Below are 21,425 nucleotides of genomic sequence, written 5' to 3' on the forward strand. Positions count from 1 at the left end.
AGAAATTTTCTTGAAAAAGAAAAACCCACAACTGGACAACTTTCTTCACTTGGTCCTCAGAACAAAGCCCTGCTTCAAAAATTACACCAAGATTTCAAGCAGTCTGCTTATTATTTTTTGATAAGCAGTGTAGTTTGCTGTTGAATTAGCTGGTAAAAATTATTGGTCCAGTCAGTATGACCTCAGATTTATCATCATTACATTTTCAGAAATTTTGGGACATCCAACATTTAATGTCATTAAGGCAGGCAAGAAGATTGTTAGGCTGCTAGATTTGCTGGATTGCAGTGGAACAAATAACTGTGTCATCTGCATAGCAGTAGAGGAGAGGGGAACATCATGGTTTTGTATCACCTGGCAGACCAGACACATCACTACTAAACTGGTCTTTATCTTTAAATGTAAAAAGCAAGAGTGGACTCATTTCCATTTCAAATCATCTCAGGCAATTTTCAATGTTAAAAACATTACTGTGTGAAAGGCACTGGGAGCTAATCAATGTGGAGCAAATTGAAAAATAATGTCACTGTGAACTAATTCATTTCATGTTCAGTATACATCTTTAGGTTAATTAACCTCAAAAACCGGGGTGCTTTAAGTTTCTCTGTAGTGGTGATGAGAGGCTTTTCTACGATTTTCAGATGATTTTCTGTGGTAACGGTGCTGACATGCTGAAAGCCATGTGTGTGCTACTTCCCAAAGAGAAAAATAACACTGTGTTGAGCTGTGGCTGCAACAAGGACCATAGAATACCATAGTAATGACACTGCATACCAGGAGAGCGATAGACTGAGGAGATGGAGAGGGATAAGAGGAGAGAAAGAATTAAGAAGTGAACAAAGCTGGAGTTTTCTATGGGAACGTGGCCAATTCAAGAGCGGTGCTCTCCTGTGCTCTTTCTTTACATGGTGTTCTTTATAACTTTATAAAAATACACAGAGGAGGAGCCTGCTACGAGTCAAACACTCAAAGAGTTTTCACTCCTGTCTGTGTTTATACTGGGGCAGGGGAATACTCCTCTCTCTCAAGAGTTCATTACAGCTGGCTTACATGCAGAACACATTTGACACATGGCTGCAGATAACATGAGTGCAATGGTAAATGTGAATACTAAAGGAAAGATGTGTATCATATAACAGTCTGGAACATTTATAGAAGATGTGGCCTGTATTCATGGCTCAATGCACATCTGCCCAATGTCAAGCCAGTTAGTGGTCTTGATAACACTATTACCTTAAGAAATGTAAGTAAACTATTATCTATACGTCTTTTCAGTTCTTACGTTTTATTATTTTGACAAAACCAGAGGCCTATTCTGACGTAGAGCACCAGAAAATGACACAAAGCAGATCATCACGTGATCTGGCTGCTTCTCTTCTTTCACAAGTTTTGTTTAGTCTGTAACCGTCAAGTCTACCTGCCCTCATTCTATGCTATGATTTTGACTGAATGGAATCTTTCAGAGTAAGCGTGTAGAACAGTCAGCCAGTCACTCAGTCCACCAACCTCTCGGTTAGACAGGCAGTTACAGTTTTATGTAGGGCAGGTGTAGCATTTACCATAAAGAAACAAATATGCTACAAATATGTAAAAACTGACTTAAATCAATGTCTTTGGTTAGGATGCACTCAAGTTGGAGTAAAATGTAGCGCCTCGCCAGACACCAAAACTGTGGAACCTTCAACAGTTCAATTACAAACAAGCACATACATGAAAGAATTAGAAGATCCTTATTAAAAAAAAGGAGGAAATGAAAAGTGATGGGAGAAATGGAGCTACAACAGAAGGGTAGAGAAAGAGGAAGCTAACAAGAAATAGCAAACAACAGAAACAAACAGAAATGTATCCATGGAAAATGAATTATACTGTAATCAAGCATTTCATCTTCCCTCCCTTTAAGTGAACAGTTCAACATTTTAGAAAATACACCAATTCACTTTCTTTCCAAAAGTGAGATGAGAAGAGAGATATCAATGTCATGTCTGTGCGTTAAGTATGGAGATGGAGCCAAGAGGTAGTTAGTCTAGCTTAGCATAAAGATTGGAAGCAGATATGTCCAAAGATTAAAAAAATACACCACTAAAGCTCACTTATTAATACACTGTTTTGTGTACTAAATCCGTATACAAACAGAAATGTAAAAACGACAATTTGTGGTTTTAGGAGTAGTTACATGCTATAACTATTTCTAGATAGGCTTACAACTTCTCGCCCCCAGCTCTGTACTTGAGAGTTTACCAATGTTCTCATCTTATGCTCAAAAATGTTGAAATAGCAAAGTATATGTTCAAGACTAGGGCTGGGACGATTCATCGACGTAATCGACGTCATCGATTACGGAAATACGTTGATTTGCATATCGTGCATTGACGCGTCACAATGAAGTATGGCTGCAGCCGATCAAAGCATGGATTCCCCCGGAAGACAAGCTGCAGCATTAAAACCTCGCCACAATCTCCTCTCACTCTACCCCTCCCATGCGGTCTACTGACAGTCGCACATGCTCTGCAGAGAAACACACAGAGAGAGTCTCCTCTTTATGTAGGCCTACTTATGCCTTTGTTTAATAAAAGCTTGTAAGTGCACCTGTTGGTGCCAATGTCATTTGGTGCCACACTGGTTTTGATTGTTTCGATAAGCGACGTCATTAACAACAAGCCTCCTCCACACGTGGCTCACATACTGCTGCGAAAACGGAATCTTGGGTGAAAAAATGCAAAACGTGTGTGTGTGGGGAAAAGAGAACTGAAGGTAAAGCAAGATGAGCAGATTAAAGTAGTTTGTGAGTAAACACTAGAATAAGGTGGTGAATGAAGTAGAATAAAAATGGTAGAAATAGAGTGGGCTAATATATTAATTTATTCAAATATAATATTTACAATTGATAAATATATTATTGTTAAAGAATAATGCCCTGCAGTGCATACTTTGTTTCTTGTTACATTTGTTGATGATTGAATAAAATATTTAAATATTAATCAGAAGTTTATATTGGGAAAAATAATTGTTATATTAACCAAGTAATAAAAAAATAACCTTTAGAATAATTGATAAATTAGTCGTTAGATTAATCGATAAAAAAATAATCCTATTCAAAACTGTTTCCTATATACTTTCCTTAAATAAACAAAAGGCCTACTTAAATAAGACATATAAATAGCATTTGAACAAAATGTTAGCAATACGTGCAACAATATAATGACAACATTCTTCACTCTGGGCAATAACTGGAATTTTCTAGATGACAGAAGGCAGAGGTCAGATGCACCCTTATTCCTAAGAATTTGTAAAACTGAACCAACTGTAATATAAAATATTTCATGTGACAGGTGCATTAGTAAATGAACACCAAATGATGTCTAAACAGTTACAAGAAAGATTTGTGGTGAATCTGCTCAAAAGTAACATGTGTAGTGTTGGCTCTATATATAAACAAACACTGGTATGCTACCACGATGGTGTATTAGCCCCCGAAATACCCTGATTGCAGCGCAGCACGACATTGATTCCCAGTTTCCTGCAGGCAACAGTAAGAGATCCGGGCAGTGAAAGCAGCTGCCTCCTCATGCCTGGTTTTCATTAGTGGTGACCGCGGGGTGGGACATACAGCCTTTGCACCCGATCCATCATTCAGCTGAGTACCACAGGTCTGCAGGAGCAGCCTGGAGGCAGGGCGGTTTGTTAGTTAACCACACTGACACTTTCTCGCAGCCAAAAGGCGGTCAGTCACTCAGCCAGCCAACAAATCCAAAGACTGCGCCAAGATACATCACCCATCCACAGTGTGCTGTTTGTATGTCAAACAGCAATAAAGAGTCATTGTGGACTTCTTTTCTCTGTCTCTCCTGTTTTGATATTGAGTTACTTGTTTAAACTGCAAGCGTTTCTCCTGATTGCTTGCTTCCTTGTTGAATGAAGGCTGACTGCTTTGCCAGGTTTAATTCTCTTATAGCAACTGGGAGTAGGCCAAAACACAAAAAGGCAGTTAATGTTTTTTCTCAGTCTATATATGTCTGCTCTACTGTCTCTGGTGTTAGGAAATTAGGAAGTGATCTAGTTAATGTGGTTAAATAATGTTCACAACTTGGGACAAAGAGCCAAGAGGACTTGGTGAAGAGTTGCAGCAGCTTGATATTCAGCCAGAACAACAAGAATGATCAGTCTGACGTTGGCTTCTTTTCTCCAAGGGAAAAATTTGATTTTTCAACTAACCAATCATTAGTGACTGAGAAAATGAGGAAGAGACTAGTATAGTAGAGAGGTCAGGAAAGGGGAAAAAGAAGGAAGGTGGTGGTAGGGAGCAAGACAGTTAGTGGGGCAATGGGTGAAAAAAAGGATCATCTTCATTAGAGGTAAGTTGTTGAGTCCAAAAACATTTTTTTTTCCTTAGATAAAGAACAAAACACACTCGATTATCAGAACAGCAACTTGTTTGTCTGAACGTTAAATTTCTCTTAACTTTTCAGACAAGCACGACCATGAAATAAACTAGTATAAGACAGGTAGGTGTGTGTGTGTGTGTGTGTGTGTATATGTGTGTAAGGCAAAGAGAATGATAAGTGAGGAGGGGGTGAGGTGAGGAGGTCACCAGACTGAGTAAACATTAGAGTTTGTGTCTTCAAAGTCCAAGCCAAACATGCAGCTGAAGAGGAAATTGTTAAATTGCTCAAGTCGAAAGATGAGGGTTAGATAGAAATAGAGAGAAACATTGCTTAATATACACCACTAAAACTCTGGACTTGGATGGTTTTTCGGTTTGCAGTACTTGAATCAACCATTTCATCTGTACTGACATGTTTTCCTTCAGGGCTAAGACAACACTGAGCTCATTTACACCTGGTATTAAACTGTGGTCTCTAGGTGAACATAGCATCTGTATAAGGAAAGTGGAATGTTTGAGCATTCATGAACGCACTAAATGTGGAGATTATTAGGTTTGGCTGCTGATTTATGGCGAGGGATAGACAAAAAAATATGTGAACAGGTTCAACTTTTATATTATTTGGTTAGAAACGAAAGAAATGCCAAACAAGCCCAGGTAGACTTTTGCTTGAATACATTGCCATCATTCCAGCAGTATACAGTATGCTCACATTTATATATGATTATCATGTGTAAATTATGATACATTTGACACAAATAACAGCTGTGGCTCATGGCTGTTGTGTGATTAATGTGGCGGTTTGCTGAAAAATATTGTGGCAGCAAAGCTTAGTGTAAATCCAGTCTGTGTGAGACACTGGAACTTGTGGGAAACTATTTGGCCATGGGGCAGAACCATCATCACCATAGGCAGAAATACCACGCCTGGAATAATGGACAGAAACTAGATAATTGTGCTCCCTGGAGCCAAGACACTCAATATGAGACAGCAGTGTAGAGTGACAGTGCTGGAAAAGGACAGGTCCCATTGAAATACACACATTTATAACCACCAATATGTTGCCTTCAAGGTACGAATCATGGAAGACCAGATCAGCTGAACCTACACCTCTCATGGTTGTTGCCTCCTACTTGGGAACGCACACAAACAGTAGACCAGCGGGGCCCTCACAGGATAATTGAAGCTGCAATGAAGTTGACAGTTAGACCACATACGAGTACAGTAAACCATATAAATACACGAGTGTTCTTGCTGCCATCTATAGCAAAAGAGGTCCGCCCCGCTGAATTGGTCCCCACTAACATCATAAGAAACTATTGTATTTTTAAAAAGTAAATTCTGAGGGACCTTTGTTGGAAGATATTATTTAGACTGTCAGGGAGTAAATGGATCACAAAACATTATGCTCTCAGTAACTGTCAGACTCAGTAAAGGACACATGATCGACTGGACAGTCCTGCTCATCGTAGGCCTACCTTTGTGGTAATTAATCAAAGTTGTATGATGCAACATCAAAAAGAACCTTTTTTTCCAGTCAAAGATTTTGGCGGCAAATGGTTCAATGTGTCACAATTAAGTGGCGGGGTTGTATGTCAGGAACAGTTTAATGCACAGGAGGGCACAAGAAGCAACAGCCCCTCAAAACATCATGTATTTGATTGTCCTAAATAATTCACAAAGACACAATACAGTGACTGGTTATATAACACAGATAGGGAAAGCTGCTAAACAAACAGATTTGGACTTTTCTATTAGACATAATCACTTTAATTAATTTGACTTTCTAGTTTTGTAGTCTGCAGGGTACACAGTGAATTGAGAGATGCAGAGAGATGTTTTTTTAACCTTGATTACATCAAATACTTGCCAATTTTGTAAAGTAGGGATATTTTGAATTTGCAGGGAATACTCATGGAAACAGTAAAGCCTCTACTACCTCACAAAAAACCTCCTCTCAGGCTGACCCGCACACTTACTGCAAAATACTCTATAAAAGCAGATAATCTGGCAGACTACAACAGGAACATGGGCCAGCAGAAATAACACATAATAAGAAATCTGTTTTAAAATGGAGAAGTTGCTTTGATACTTCCTCCTAAAAATCCCTTCCTTGCTTTCTTAAAAATAAGATTCAGACTTGAAACCAAACCCTCTGATAAAATATTTCTGAAAAAAACACCATTACAGCTCAGCTGTGCAGTACATCGTCTGAATCTTTGTTTTGGTTTGTAGGCAAACATTATGGAAAATGATACTTTTGCAGGCTGAAAGAAGCCAAGGAGAGATGTAGATGAATGCTTGAATTAAATATGAGGCCTCAAAGCGGCAGCATTCAAATGCTAACAGAAGCAGAAGAGTGGTTCTGTGTGCAATCTGTGCATCTGGAAGGGAGCAAATTGCAGAGGTGGAAGATAGTGGGTGACCTTTGACAGCTACAGTGTGTGCGAGTGTCTTTGTGAGAGAGTGTGAGCGCGTCAGGACGGTTTCCAAAGGTACAAATCATGGGTTATGATTGGAACAATGAAGAGACACACTGACTCAAATGATCGTAAATTCGGCAGACGGAGAAGAGACATGATTCAGGTTGGACTCACTGACAGTGCAGAAATGAGGTGCTTTCAGGATCTCCAAAGCCAAACTATAGACGCCTGCATGAGTCAGTGTTTGTGCAGTGCATGAAGCAAACCACTCTAGCTTCAGCTTTCCACACATCTAGCTCTGGATAAAATTGATACATCAATCCATCCATCCCAGACCAGAACACATCTGCTGTCCTCTGCTCTGGCAGCCTGCTCACCAGTCGTCTCAGTGCTGGCAAGTCAGGGAGGCAGCTTAAATCATTCCAGAGATATACAGAGTCCTCCCCTTTGTTTCAACTTTCCATGTGTTTCTCCTCTTTCTCTCCCACTCTGTTGTCTCTTCTTCCCTCCACTCTCTCCTCTCTCTCTCAGATGTTTCTTTCTCCCATCATCTGTTTCACCTCTCCTCTATCCTCACATCCCCTCTACTGTTCTGCACTCTCTTCTAAAGCTAACTCTTACCAGTCCTATAAGGTCAAATTGAAAATATTGATACCATATGAAGCGATACAGAGACAGAAATAAAGATCAGTTACAGGGAACTAAGGCCTTGGGGGCTGCAAAGAAGGAATGCTAGAAAGAGAAATGGAGCAAACAGGCCGACAACGGACAGACAGGGAGGAAGTTGAAATTTAAACTATTCACCGGATTGTTGCTGACAAGAAACTAAATGTGTACCTGATTTGTAGGAGTGACAAAAAATAAATGGAGCGTAAGTGTTTGTGAGTGTGACACAGAGAGGGGAGGAGCATGGTTAAACATTTGCATGTGTGCTGAGACATGTGGCCACCATTACTGACTCTTGGTTCATGGAGGCTATTGTCCTATTCTATTCTCTCTCTCGCCTACATTGGGAGACTCTTGACAGACCGCCACGACCTGCAAGGAGAAGGTCACATGACAGACGGAGACAGCTGACATTGTCAGTAGGCTAGTTTTTGGTAGCCTTGCTAGCTTGTACTCTAAGAAGTTAAAGGAAAAGTTCACATTTTGAGAAATATGCTCATTTGCTTTCTTACAGAGAGTTAGATGAGAATATCGATGCCACTCAGATGTAAGTATGAAGCTACCGACAGCAGCCAGCTAACTTAGCTTAACACAAAGACTAGAAACAGGGGAAACAGCTAGCCTGGCTCTGTTCAAAGGTGACAGGGGTTACATGTAGACATTGCCTGATTTTAAGGGGCCACAAGCCAAAAAGATTGGGAGTCACTGCTCTACTTCCAGAGGTCTTGGTCCATCTGTGCTAAGAGACATGTATAGTAATCATCAAGGAGGTTGTGCAAATATGTAGAGTACATGGCTTATCAAGTCTCTGCATCTTTGCATGTTTACAACGCTGCAAAAGACTATATGTATATTACAGTGTAGCACATGCATGCCAGCACAGTCACTCTGCCACCACTGTTTCTAAGCACATGCCAGAAACAATGCTTTTTGTGTTTAATGGTTATTGAGGCAAACAGATTTTAACATTTAACATTTTTTTGATGAATCAATGGATGCAAACCCAACAATGCCTGAAAAACCACAATTATGAAATGACAAAGGAGAAACAGACAGACATGCAGGGAGGGAGAGACAGAAAGTTATTGTTGTAAACAGATGGCGAGAAAAGTTGATAGAAAGTAAGTGCATGCAAAGAAAGGACAAAAGAAAGTGAGGGATACACAGAGGGAGACAGAAAAAACATCCGCAGCCCAGCAAGTGAGCCGGTGGGAAGAGAGACAGGAACATCCTGGTCCGCTAACACACAACACACACTCTCTATGTGCCTGTCTATGTCAGTAAGAGTCTGTCTTTGTGTGTAAGCGCAAAGGCATGCATCTGTGCATGAGGTGCAGAGCTTGGGCAGCTGCTGCTGCTGGAGCCACAGCTGGTTCGGCTATCAGAAGAGAAAAAAGGAACGGAGGGGATGAGAAGAAAAGAGGAGGAGGAGGAAGAGAGACTCAATGAGGAGATACCTGTCCCTACGGAGAGGCTTTAGGAACATGGAGAAAGGGCCGAGATGACAGGAAGAGGGGCTGAGAGGAGAACAAGGAGGCAGTTGTTGAGGAAAGCAGTTTGGTCCTGTTGGATCAGGTCTGGGAACAGACTGTGATATGAACATACAAACAGTCAGCAACACTTCTGGAACTCGTTGTTTAACTAGACACTTTCCCAGACACTGGTCCAAGGACAAAGTGGTGATGCAGACAAAACACACAGTCTATATCTCAATCTGTTTTCTTTTTTGCCCTCCTTGGTCGCATTTTATTTCAACCAGTAAAAGTGTTCTTTTCCAAATGGCACAAGATGAGATGTCAGCATGAAAATACGATTGTTTTTTTTCATGCCTCAATGGCTAAGTATTTGGAAACATATCAGATTTGTTTCTGGCAGTGGTGATCTTATGTTGTTTTCCAAAAGTTAGCAAAATACCTGATATTATCAGTGTCCAAAAGGAAGCTTGTAACTTCCAAAAAGTCAACCTTTGCAGGTAATTCAGAAAAGATGGGGTAACAAGAGGTTTATATCAATAGGACAGTGACCTATGGCAAGTTAATGCTGAAGGACATTTTAGCATGTTCATGCAATTATAAGGCTTGGTACAAGCTTATTTTAAAGGTATAGTTCGACATTTTAGGAAATATGCTTATTCACTTTCTTGCCAAGATTGATACCACTTTCATGTCTATACAGTAAATATGAAGCTACAGCCAGCAGCCGGCTAGCTTAGCTTAGCACAAAGACTGGAAACAGGAGCAAACAGCTCACCTGACTCTGTCCAAAGGTAACAAAATCCACCATCAGCACCTCTAAATTTCACTAATTAACACTTTATATCTGGTTTGTTTAATCTGTACAAGTAGTAAAAAAAGACAATTTGCCATTTTACTGGGGATTATGTTACCAGTTGCCAGGCAACCAGCAGAGACTCCAGGAAGTTACTGGTCCTGGCCAAGAAACAGTCCAAATTGCTAGCTGTTTCCAGTCTTTATGCTAAGCTAAGCTAATTGACTCCTGGCTGTAGCTTCATATGTAGTGAACAGAAATCAGAGTAGTATTGATCTTCTCATCTAACTCTCGGTAAGAATTTAAATAAGCGTATTTCTCATTATGTTGAACTATTCCCTTATGTTATTCGAATGGAGTTTAAATCAGATGCACAAGCTCCATTTTTCAGTGAATCTATTCTTAAATGAAAAATCATGGCCCAATATTAGCTTATTCCAGATGTATCGAATTGGCATATATATGCCGCCAAAAAATAACAAGAAACTGCAGTGCATTGCAGTCTAAATTTTGACCTTGGAAATAGTAGTTTGACAAAATAATCCTAACTCAAGGACCATTTTGTATTTTTTTCCCGATGTGGTAGAAAGCTCCAGAAAAAGATAGTGAGTGGACCTTGAGTTAAGAATTTTATTTTGTCAAATTTTTTAGGTAACTTAGAAACAATGCCATTATTACATAGTTTGTCCACCAGAGAGCACATACAAGTTTATATTTCAACTGTGAAATGTCCCTCTTAGCATGTATCTGGGTCATAATTTTATGGATTTTTATCAAAAATGTGTGGTTGTGTGTTATGGGTTTACTTAAAAAAATGAAAACCTACCAATATATCGTTATTGGATTTTTTAACATCCTAAATATTAATATCTGTACAGTATTGGCCCCAAAAATCTGGCATCATCTAGATAGTATCATGACACTGGGAAAGACAGTTACTGAGCCCAGTATAAAAATCATACAGCATTTTCTATAGGTCACAATCTATATATATATCACAACTGTCCCACTGTCAGGGATGGAGGTTCTCCCTCAGTAGGCCCCTGCGTCTGGATCCCCCAACGTGACTGGGAATCCACTGCTTGGGAATGCAGCATTCCTGAGGAGGTTGTTAACATTCCTCTAAACTTATTGAATCAGCACAGTACAGCTGGCTCCGCTTGCCATGGCATGTCAAGATGGATGAGGTTTTTGCAGTGTGTATTTGCTTGTCTGTGTGTGTGTGTGCGTGTCAGTACAAAACAGAGTCTGAGTGTTTCAATGTAAGTCAAGACAGGAGAACCTCAGAATATATGAAAGAAGCTTTCACATTCCCAACCCCTTCCATACAGCCTGCTATAGGGTAAGATTCTCCATATTCCAATGACGGTAATAAAATGTGTCTAAGCTGAGCTATACATTAACTTTCCACTCTAGTGACACTGGTGCCAGTTATTTTTCAATTCCTGGCCACAAAATATGGTCTTACCCACACAAAGTTGCAATGCAAATACAAAAAGGGTATTAACGACCCTTTTTTTTCTTACCAACACATGCTATTTGGTCAAGGCACATACAATTACTGTAACTGCTGTACATGAGCACCGCATTGGGTCCATCAGGATCAGCCTACAGAGCACGTTGTGGTATCTAGTCCAGACTTTTGCACAGATAATTTTTAGTGAAACACTATAAAGATGTTTTAGGAGGCAGAGCGCACATACTCACGGCAGAGATATCATATGTTTATCAGGCCATCGTGATTTTAGTCACACCAGTATAAACAGAGAATATTTTAGTGGCACTGGGCAGATTTTTTTAACTTGCATATGTATAAAACAAATTGGTTGTACTCTGGAGCCCTGTCAAAGTGAAGTTTACTTTAAGCATACTATGTAACTGCCATCTAGTCCTGTGGTGCCTCCTTTTCGCTGCCGCACCCTTTAAGTCAGGTTGATGGAAATTTAAATTCCTAACCAACATTGATTGTGGTGACTAACATAATCAAATATCACAATATTTTATACCTAATACCTTAAAACTGATACTGACAATGTAAGACTGTGGAAGTCATTAGTATTATGGATATAATAACCAAACAGGTAGGGGCTCTGTTTTCCTTCAGCTAGGACATTCAAGTAAGGTTAAAAATGTGTGACACTGAGGTTAATCACATATAAATAACCAAAATCCTAGAAATTATATGAATATATTGCCCAGGTCTAACATTAATGGAACCTTTTCTTTAAATTGTTGACTCCCACCATAGAGATAACGAGTACAGCAGTGAAAGTGAGTGAGACAGAGACAAAGAGAGAGATGACGACTAAACTTGAGACAGCATTTGGTCTCACTGTCCAGACAGTACTGTCTTTTATCTGGGAAGAGCCAAACAGCCTGGGTCAATCAGTGGATCTCAGGGAAGCCCTGAACTGCTGCCCAGTCTGGCTCCTCCTGATGAGTGAGAACAGTGCCAGCAGAGACAACACACTAGTTAACCTGAATCCAGAATCCAGACTGCCTTCAACACCTCTCCCCTCCAGTTTCCATAAAAACAAACAAACAAACACACATTTCAATACTTTAAATTATGCTTACAGTACATAAAAACAACCAACCTAAACAGTGCACGTTCCAAATTCTATTTGACATTTGATTATCTTGTCATGTTTCCAAAATTTCCATCTGCAAATTCCTTGGATATTACCTAAACTAACACACACAAACACTCTACACTTTATTTTGTAAACTTTGTGAGGAGCATCGTTCTCATAACTTTGGTCAAGAGTAAACATGCCTGCTGCTCTACAGTTACTATTGTACACCACCAATTTAGCATTGCACTCCTATAACATTAACTCCTGATTGGCAGTTTTTTTTTTAAAGTTGATGCAGCAAAACTAGAGATATCATCTTTCTTATTCCACACATTCTTCTTCCTTGTTAAAACCTGGTGCCTACATTACCTACAATGCAGCTTGACTGTCGACAGTTCGGTCGGAGATTCCAGTGTGTTATGCTAGTAGCGGCTAGTGTAGCCTCGAGCTGCTAGCCGCATGCAGAGATGATGACTTCAGCTGACGCTGACTCAAGTGACATCACTTGAGGCAATTTATCAGACTTCACGCAGCTCCCTCTAGAGCCACAATAGGCTTTATACAACTTATTTCACATATGCAGTAGTACTCCCCAAGACCTATAAACAGACTTTGATGTGTAAAATCAATGTAGTTCCCATTTAAGCAGGGAAGACACAACATAAGAATGTTCACAGATGACAAAGCAAGCTAATGCCCATAACTAGAATTTCATCTCGCCCCGGAGGTTGCTAATCATCTAAATGTCGTCACTGTGTGTTCTGTTCTCTGTTCACTGGAGAAGAAGTGATGGTACGTCCAGCATGCTGACTGACATCAGAATACCAAGTACAGTGAGGCAGAAAGCCTCTCTGTCTGACAGATTAGATAACGACATGGTAGGACCAGCATGACCTGGGCTTCTAGTGTGAATGACGTCACTGTGGAAGAATCACACACTATCACTGATTTGGTTTCACTATATAGGAGTGAAAGTATTCCTAACATAAGTAGTAGAGCCATTAGCACAAAAATTACACAATATGCACAATACCCGGACCCTGAAACTGAGGCAGCTAAATGGAATTCAGCCATCCCTAATTTTTTTATTTATACTTTTTCTACTGTGACATCTTCTGTGACAAAGGCCCATTATTCACGTTCTGTCAACAGTAATTAGCTGTTAATCACACCTTAAAGGAAAATCCTAGGTCGTTTCTTTTTTTTCTCCCACCGTAGAGAGATGAGAAGACTGATACCATTCTCACGTTTGTACGCTAAATATGAAGCTACAGCTAGCAGCTGGTTAGCAAAAAGAAGTTACTGCTCTCATCCAAGAAATAGTCTAAGACATAAGTCCCCTAAAACCGTAATTTCTCATTTTTACACTTTTTCTTTTGTACAGATTAAACAAACAAGATGTAACATGTTAATTTGTGAGATTTAGAGGTGCTGTTATGAGGATCTTGTTACCTTCGGACAGAGCCAGACTAGCTGTTTCCCCCTGTTTCCAGTCTTTGTGTTAAGCTAAGCTAACCGACTGTTGGCTGTAGCCTTTTATTTCCCGGACAACATATGAGAGTGGTATCAATCTTCTCATCTAATTTTTGGCAAGACAGTGAATATGCAAATTTCTCAAAATGATGTAAGAGCAAGACAAAGAAATGCAGCAAATCTTCACAGTTGAGAGGGTGGAACTAGGAAATGTTTGGCATTTTCGCTTAGAAAATTTATTAATAATCAAAATATCTGCCGCTTAGCCTTCCGTCGATCAGCTAATTAATTCATTGTTGCAGCTCTGCTCTTAATGACTTCAACACAAATATGATCTTTTAGTAGCATTTTGGCAAAGGGAGTTTCTTGTGAATGATGGCTTATTAGTTTTCACTCCACAGCCATGGTAACACTTCTACAGTCTACACACTGTCTCACCAGTGGGCTGCTACAAATGTAAGGTGGACCTGAATCAGACACTTGTGTGCTCATTTACTGTGTGCAAGGTATACATGAATAGTCAAGGGGCCGCATGCAAAAGCACACATTTAGAAAACGTAATGTGGCTAGGCAGGGTTCTAGCCTGACGACTCTAAAAACATGACTGAAGAGACAAGAGCAGAGACTTAAAGTCAAAATGAACCGCATATTCCTTCGTGAGAGAAATGTGAAAGCGGAAAGCATAAAAGAAAAGTTGATTACATACTCTTTTTTTACTAGATAGTACAGAACAGATTGAATTCAAACACAACTAAATCATGATTAAGGATCTAAGTTGTATTTTGAGCAGACTCCAAAGTAATTTCATTGTCAGGGAGTATGACCGTGGAGCTGGCGTGACTGTAATGTGCATTGAACACATTCTCTCAATGGATGTAAAGTGGACTGCTTTGACAGCAGCAGGCCAGGCAGGGCAATGAGAGGTGGCCTTTCATCCTAGCTAGCTGTTAGCTTTGGCAGAGGGACAGCAGCCATCAGCCAGCCTTCCTGCCTGCCTGTAAACTGGGAGCACAACTGGGGGCTGGGAGAGAACGGAGTGAAGGAGAGAGTGGTGAGAAATGAAAGAGAGGGAATATAAAACATTCCATGTGGATAATAAATGGTATTATATTGTATTGTAGCATATAAAAGCCAAACAGAAAGGCCGGCAAGGAGTGCAAAAACGACCATTGTTTACTCGGTTTTCTACCTTGAAAAGAAAATAATGTCTCTTTGAGGTCTAAGAGTGGAGGTGCTGAAGCAGGTGGGCAGACAGATATGCAGACAGGAAGGTAGTGACTCAGACAGGAAGTTATACAAGCTGAAAGATGCAGGCGGCGAGACAAACTTGCAAATAAGGAGGTCGCAGACAGATGAGGGAAATTAATTTTTTTGTGTGGCTGGTATTCTACTGAATAGCTGTAGTGGTATCCATGGCAATATGGCTTTGGCATTCTCGGTAACGCTGGAAAGAGCAGCGAGTACAGAAGGGGAGCGGGCGGGCGGCGAGTGGATGCTGGGATTCACACTAGACAGATAGGGATACCAAGCAGCTCGGTGCAACGTGCACCTAGGCGATATATCAATATTTATCTCCTATCATGGCAGTGATTGCCAGTAGGGTGATACAAGAGGCTGCTGTGTGCCGCTGCTACCTTTATTCCCACTGAAAAACTGTGCATAATTACACTGTTTATTTTGGAACAGCTAGTTAGATCTTCTTAATCTCATCTGAAGATCAAAAAAATCTTCAGAGTTGACTGGTGGTTTGTTACGCCACAAAACGTTGCGTCACGTAATTGGTGAGTTGGGAAATTAGGTATGATGCACTGAATACCGTGATGCTGATGAGTCAGTAACATACATACATTATCCAAGTTCTTATCTTTGTGTTAATTGTTGTGTTATAACATTGAATACTAGCACGTCAAAATCCCCCTCTTTTATACTCCTGTGACTCATCCTGCATGTGGGGGAATATACATAACGTCTTAATTTCTCCCATGTAAGAACACAGATGAGATAGGTGTGGGTGGAGCATCTTCAAACTAAAGATGATCTCTAGTAAATGCCATTTCACTGGACCTTTAAAAACAATGAATAAACTGTACAAACTGTTATGTAGCTGTGTTTTCTAACATCTGTAAGTGCATTTCAGACACCCAAGATGCGATTGCCCTGGAACAATTTTGGTACTGCGACACAAAGTCACAGAAAGTTGCTGATTCTTTGGAAAGCTTTCTACCAACTGAAAGAGACATGATGCAGTTTCAGTCACTGTTGCATTTAATATGTAAAATTGATGAGAATGTGAAGGAGTTGAGGTGTTATCTTACTGGTCTCTTTGTATGGTTTGCGTTGGAGAAGCACTGAAAATAGACATACTTAAACAATTTCACTGCAGCATTTACAAGAGGAGAAGATCTTGCTTGATTTTATTGTGCCTGGCAGGATAACAGCTGTCGTGAGAAGAGCAGTGTAACATGTGAAAAGCTTTGTGGTAAATAATGCATCAGCTTAACAATGTCACACCATCAGGAATGTCTTTTTTAAATTTAAAACAAAGCTGCCATCTCATTTTCTGTGTTCTGTTATATTCAAGGCAATTGTACTACTTTTATCTGATTTTGAGCCAATGAAAACCCTGCTGGTTAACTTGTTTGTCTCCATGACTGTGTGTATCTCTCCCAGCCAGACCAAACTTCTCTGCTCTGCCAGTAAAGGCCGTCTTACTGACTTTCACTTCATGTTCACATTTGAACTTCAGGAGCTTTTGGGAAGTGCTGATGAGGACTCAGCACTTTTGGCTTCTTAGCTGCCTTGGGGAAAGTTTTTTTTCAAGACATATATGCATACATGCATATATATATATATATATATATATATATATATATATATATATATATATATATATATATATACTGTATATGTGTGATTGCTTACATGATAGAGTCTCTGTGTGTGTTAGCGCTTCTGTACAGTGATCCAACAAACACAGATATCAACAACAAGCATGGGGACTGTGTGTTCCACGTGTGTGTTTCTTGGCAATGATTTCGCATTTTAAGGCAACTGCCAGATATGAAATGTTTATTTTAGTTACATAAGTTGGAAAAGCTTCAACTCCTTTTCCGACATGCTTGTTAATGGCACAGCGTAAGTGACCAAAAACAACAAATTTTAACGAACAAAACCCTCATACCCACACAGCCACTTGAAGTCTCACATGTGCCCACAGTCATCTCTGTTTATTTGTTATGCTTGCAATGCTGTGACAGACAAATACACAAAGACACACTACTTGGTTGGAAGTGTTATGTCTAATAACAGAGCGTAGCTGCTATTTTAATCCGTAGCTATGTTTGTTTTCTGTTTTGAGGACAGAGAAAAAATCAGAATGGGTGAGTCAAACAGCTCATTGAATCAAACTCTCCATCTGACGAGAGTCAGTGAGAGAGGAAAACACATACACACAAACAAACAAATACATGTGCCTACATTTAATATTAATTATTCAAGGATGTGATTGAGATGCAAAAACTTCTAAAACTCTCCATGTATTGTAGAAATTAATTAAACGTGTGTGTCCAAAAATAAAAGGAAAAACAGTTGGTATATGGTTGTATTAATGCTATTATAGACTTACTGTTCAAGAACAGGGGTGGATTTAGGGATTATTAGGTCCATGTGATCCTACCTTGTATCCAGCATGGGTCCTGCCCTTTGTGAGCGGTGTGGTGGAGCAGAGCTCGATGGCCTCAGGCTCGTGGAAGATCACCGTGGGCAACGGCTCCTTCCTCAGCGTCAGCACATTTAGCTTGGTCTTCAGCATGGTCTGGAAGTGCTGATGGAGAAAAGAGAGAAACACACACTGGGCTTTAGGCAAACTTACAATCAGTACCAGAGAACTTTAAGCCTGTAGGTCACCTGGAGGCTTAAGAAAAAGGCAACCTCCACAACATCAGCATTTTAGGGTTTTTGTCATTTATAGGTGTGTAATACAGAATAAGAGATGAGTGTCACCACCTTTGAGTCCAGAAATATACCAGATGTATATGTGATGCTCCATAAAACTTTCATGAGGCTCAAAGGGTTAAAATACCAACAAAAGACATCAGGATATTATGTTTTAAGCTTTTGTTTGACTTGTAAAAAACATACCAGTATGAAATTCAAGGCAGGAGTATTCCACATTTACAGTGCCCTCACACACACACACACACACACACACACACACAGAGAGAAAACAAATCTCACTGGTGAAAACTGGAGATGACTGGAAATGAGATGGTGTGTGAGGTTTGTTCTGCTCGTTGCTTGCGTCAAAACAAGAGTGTTTCCTGAAGCCGAGCAGAACCACATGGTAGAGCTGGCTCTGTGGAATTTCTGGGCTTCCTCGAAACAAGATAAAACTGAGCAGCAAATGAAAGTAAGTAAGTAAAAAACACAGACATATGTTATGTCTGCTGGGCTGTGTATCTGTAGTCCATTATCAAAGCTCATATATCACTGGCAGTTAGTTCTAATTTCTTATACATGGGCAATAACCTTGAATGAATACTGCACCTGCAGGTGTTTTGAATCTGATATTTTTATTATTAATCTGTTACTCGTCTGTTTTTTGCAGTTTCTTTGCAACACAGTTTTAATGGGTTTTGTATAAGTCTATGGAATATATTTAACTAACCACAGTTGCCCCAGGACACTAAAAAAGGTGCTATGTTGGGGAACTGCTTTGATTCGGACTTGCAGGCTTTTTAGCCATGCTTGCTGCATGACTCTAAGGATTGCCATAACGGTCTGGTGGTTGGTTGGTCGATCCACCACTTTGGTGCAGACTGAAATATCTCAACAACTTTTACATGGACTGCTATGAAAGATTGTGCAGATATTCATGGTCCCCAGAGGATGAATCTTAATGACTTTGGCGATCCACTGACTCACATTTGTGGTTTTGGATGAAATGTCTCCACAACTATTGGATGGATTGCCATGGAATTTGGTACACAGACACACACACACAAGTTCCTCTCAGGATGAATTATAATAAATTTGGTGATCCCCTGACTTTTCATCTAGTGCCATCATCAGGTCAAAATTTTTATTTCTCCAATACTATGGACAAAATACCTTCAAAACCACTGACATCTCATCAGCCTCAGCTGTACTGTTGTTTTTAGTACTAAATAAATGTCAGCATGCTAACAAACTAAACTAAGATGGTGAACATGGTAATCATACCTGCTTAACATCAGCGTGTTAGCATTGTCATCGTGAGCATGTTAGCATGCTGATGGTAGCATTTACCTAAAAGCATCACTGTGCCTAAGTACAGCCTCACAGAGCTGCCTGTATGTGATTCTCTTTATTTCTCACCTTTATTATTATGCACATTCTACAACATACAGATAAAAAACTAGTAATAACAGACACTAATCTAGTCATCTAGTCTAGTGTAAGTCTCAGAATGTCTTAGACCACTTATGACTACTGTTCTGTTAAGTACAGATTACTTTTACAAATGCTTCCATTCACTTTTTTTCCTTTTCTCTTTGGCACTTCAAAGCTGTTTTCCATGTTGGACCTGCACAATGTCCCTTTTTTATGCAACAGATGGTCAACATTTTCAGGCGATGAAAACAGTCAATCCTGCCAATACAGGCTATCATCAATCTTCAGTGATGGTTTGTTTGGTAAAGCTAAGTAGAACATCCTCAATCAACTTCAAGAAATAGGTTTGGTGTACAGTTTCTACAGTCAATGCCACTGCATCAAATATTGTTACATAAATATACACATATTCAATATTCAATTCAAAATATCCTTGAGTATTCTTATGTATTTCCTACCTTCGTCATTGCCTGTGACACATGTTCAATTACATTAATCTGACTGCAAATACTGTTTTGGCTGCAACATTTGGCTGCAACATAATAGTATTTATACTATATTATATTACCACTAACCTATTAATAGTTGAGTTGTCCTCGTAAATGTTATCATTTGAAGGATTTCGAATTGTATCCTGATTGTCTTTGTCCTCACCTATGGCTTAAACAAATGAGATTTTTGGGTCATGTTTGCCAAGCGTTGTGTTCATAAGATTTGTGAAATAATGTATGTACAAATGACATGTAACATACCGTATAGCTAAAAAAATATTTCACACTTAGGGCTAATTTAGTGCCCTCCAGCTAATAAGCCTAATCCTATGATGATGCCCTACAGTACAACATACAACGATGTTGGGGTAGAAACAGGACTCCTGGAACCCCAGGCACACCCACCCAAGTGAACCTTCATGTTGAGAAAAGAATAATAAAGAAAAAGGGGGGTCGCTGTCAGGAAAGAGGAAGATAAGGCAAGAAAAAAGCAAGGAGCTGATGAAGGAGAAAAGGAGAAAAAGCAAGATGGAGTTGTGAAAGTAAAGCCACATGTGTGTAAACGCTCGCTGACCTCCGCGTCAGCACTTTACAGCTTCCTGACAGCGGCTCACATTCCTGCGGTTGGCCCCGGTATGGGGGGGGGGCTCCCTGATTCCACCACCCCCCACCAGGAGCAAAGGGCCTAAGCGGAGGGCTCGTGGAGTAACGTTGGAATTCTATTCATAATATTTTCATTGCATTTTAATGTTTTTTTATTTCTCAAGTCCCAACAGTTTCCTCGTCAAGTTACTGCTGTTATTGATTCTATTTCTGACTTTAACTTGCACCCAGGCAGGTTTTCTGTCTCCACCATCGGGGCAGTGTGGGTTGGGTCGGTTTTGAGCTGGTTACAAGACAAGGGGTCTTGTCTACACAGATCTAAATGCTAAACAATGGCTGCTGTCACAAGAAGCAAATAATGGTCCTCTTTCAGCAGGGCTCGCTCGACATTAAGACTTGTCCACTTGTCCGGGACAAGTGGATTTTTTTATAGGACAAGTGGTAGAGAAATTTACTTGCCCCATCCGACAAATTAAAAGTTATAAAAAAATAAATAAATTCTGTGTCTTCACGTTATGTGCCACTCATTACTCGGCTATTTAGTTAAATGAATACATTCAGAATACCAATTTGAAACAAATGCATTTTTCCCCATGTTACGCCCAACTCAGAATGCCACGATTGACCAATCAGGAGACCAAGTATTCAGCAGAGTAGTAACCGCTCGCAGTTTAAACATTTTACGAACAGTGGCGGGCAGCAATGTTCCTTCAGGCTCCGGAGCCCGACCAAGTGTCAGGGAAAGCACCAAGAAGAATGATAATGTTAGTTAAGCACCAACCTAGAGAATTGTGCCTCACCAAATCAGTCGCATTCACCCAAAAATACACCACACCACAAAATATGCATATGAAGAAATTTATTGCGCATGTGTCAACACTTCAACATCTTCCTGTGGTTTGCCAAGAACAAAAAGAACTCACCACTGGCTTTTAAATCACTTTAAGAATGACTGTAATCCACAATAATGAGCTGTTGCTGATACTTTGCTTCATTTATGTTTGGATAAAGGTACTGTTTTTGACACAAATCTGTTCTGGTTAAATAGGCTAAATATTATTATCGATGTGTAATTCATCTGGTACGTTTATTAGACTTCATTTCATCACTATGCACTGTTCAGAAACCCTGCTGCCTTACTGTATGAAGTCATATTTATTGGGATTTTCACAAG

General features: G+C 39.9%; 1 protein-coding gene across 1 annotated transcript in view; it reads right to left on the minus strand.

Moving 5' to 3' along the window:
• pid1 (phosphotyrosine interaction domain containing 1) overlaps positions 1 to 21,425 on the minus strand; it is a 31,964-nt gene that overhangs the window by 2,744 nt on the left and 7,795 nt on the right. The window contains exon 2 of the mRNA XM_044203411.1: positions 17,464 to 17,610. Coding sequence (XP_044059346.1) covers positions 17,464 to 17,610 — 147 coding nt within the window. The remainder of the gene's footprint in view (positions 1 to 17,463; positions 17,611 to 21,425) is intronic.

This window comes from Siniperca chuatsi, linkage group LG7, assembly GCF_020085105.1.
Source record: "Siniperca chuatsi isolate FFG_IHB_CAS linkage group LG7, ASM2008510v1, whole genome shotgun sequence".
In the NCBI taxonomy this organism is placed as follows: Eukaryota; Metazoa; Chordata; class Actinopteri; order Centrarchiformes; family Sinipercidae; genus Siniperca; species Siniperca chuatsi.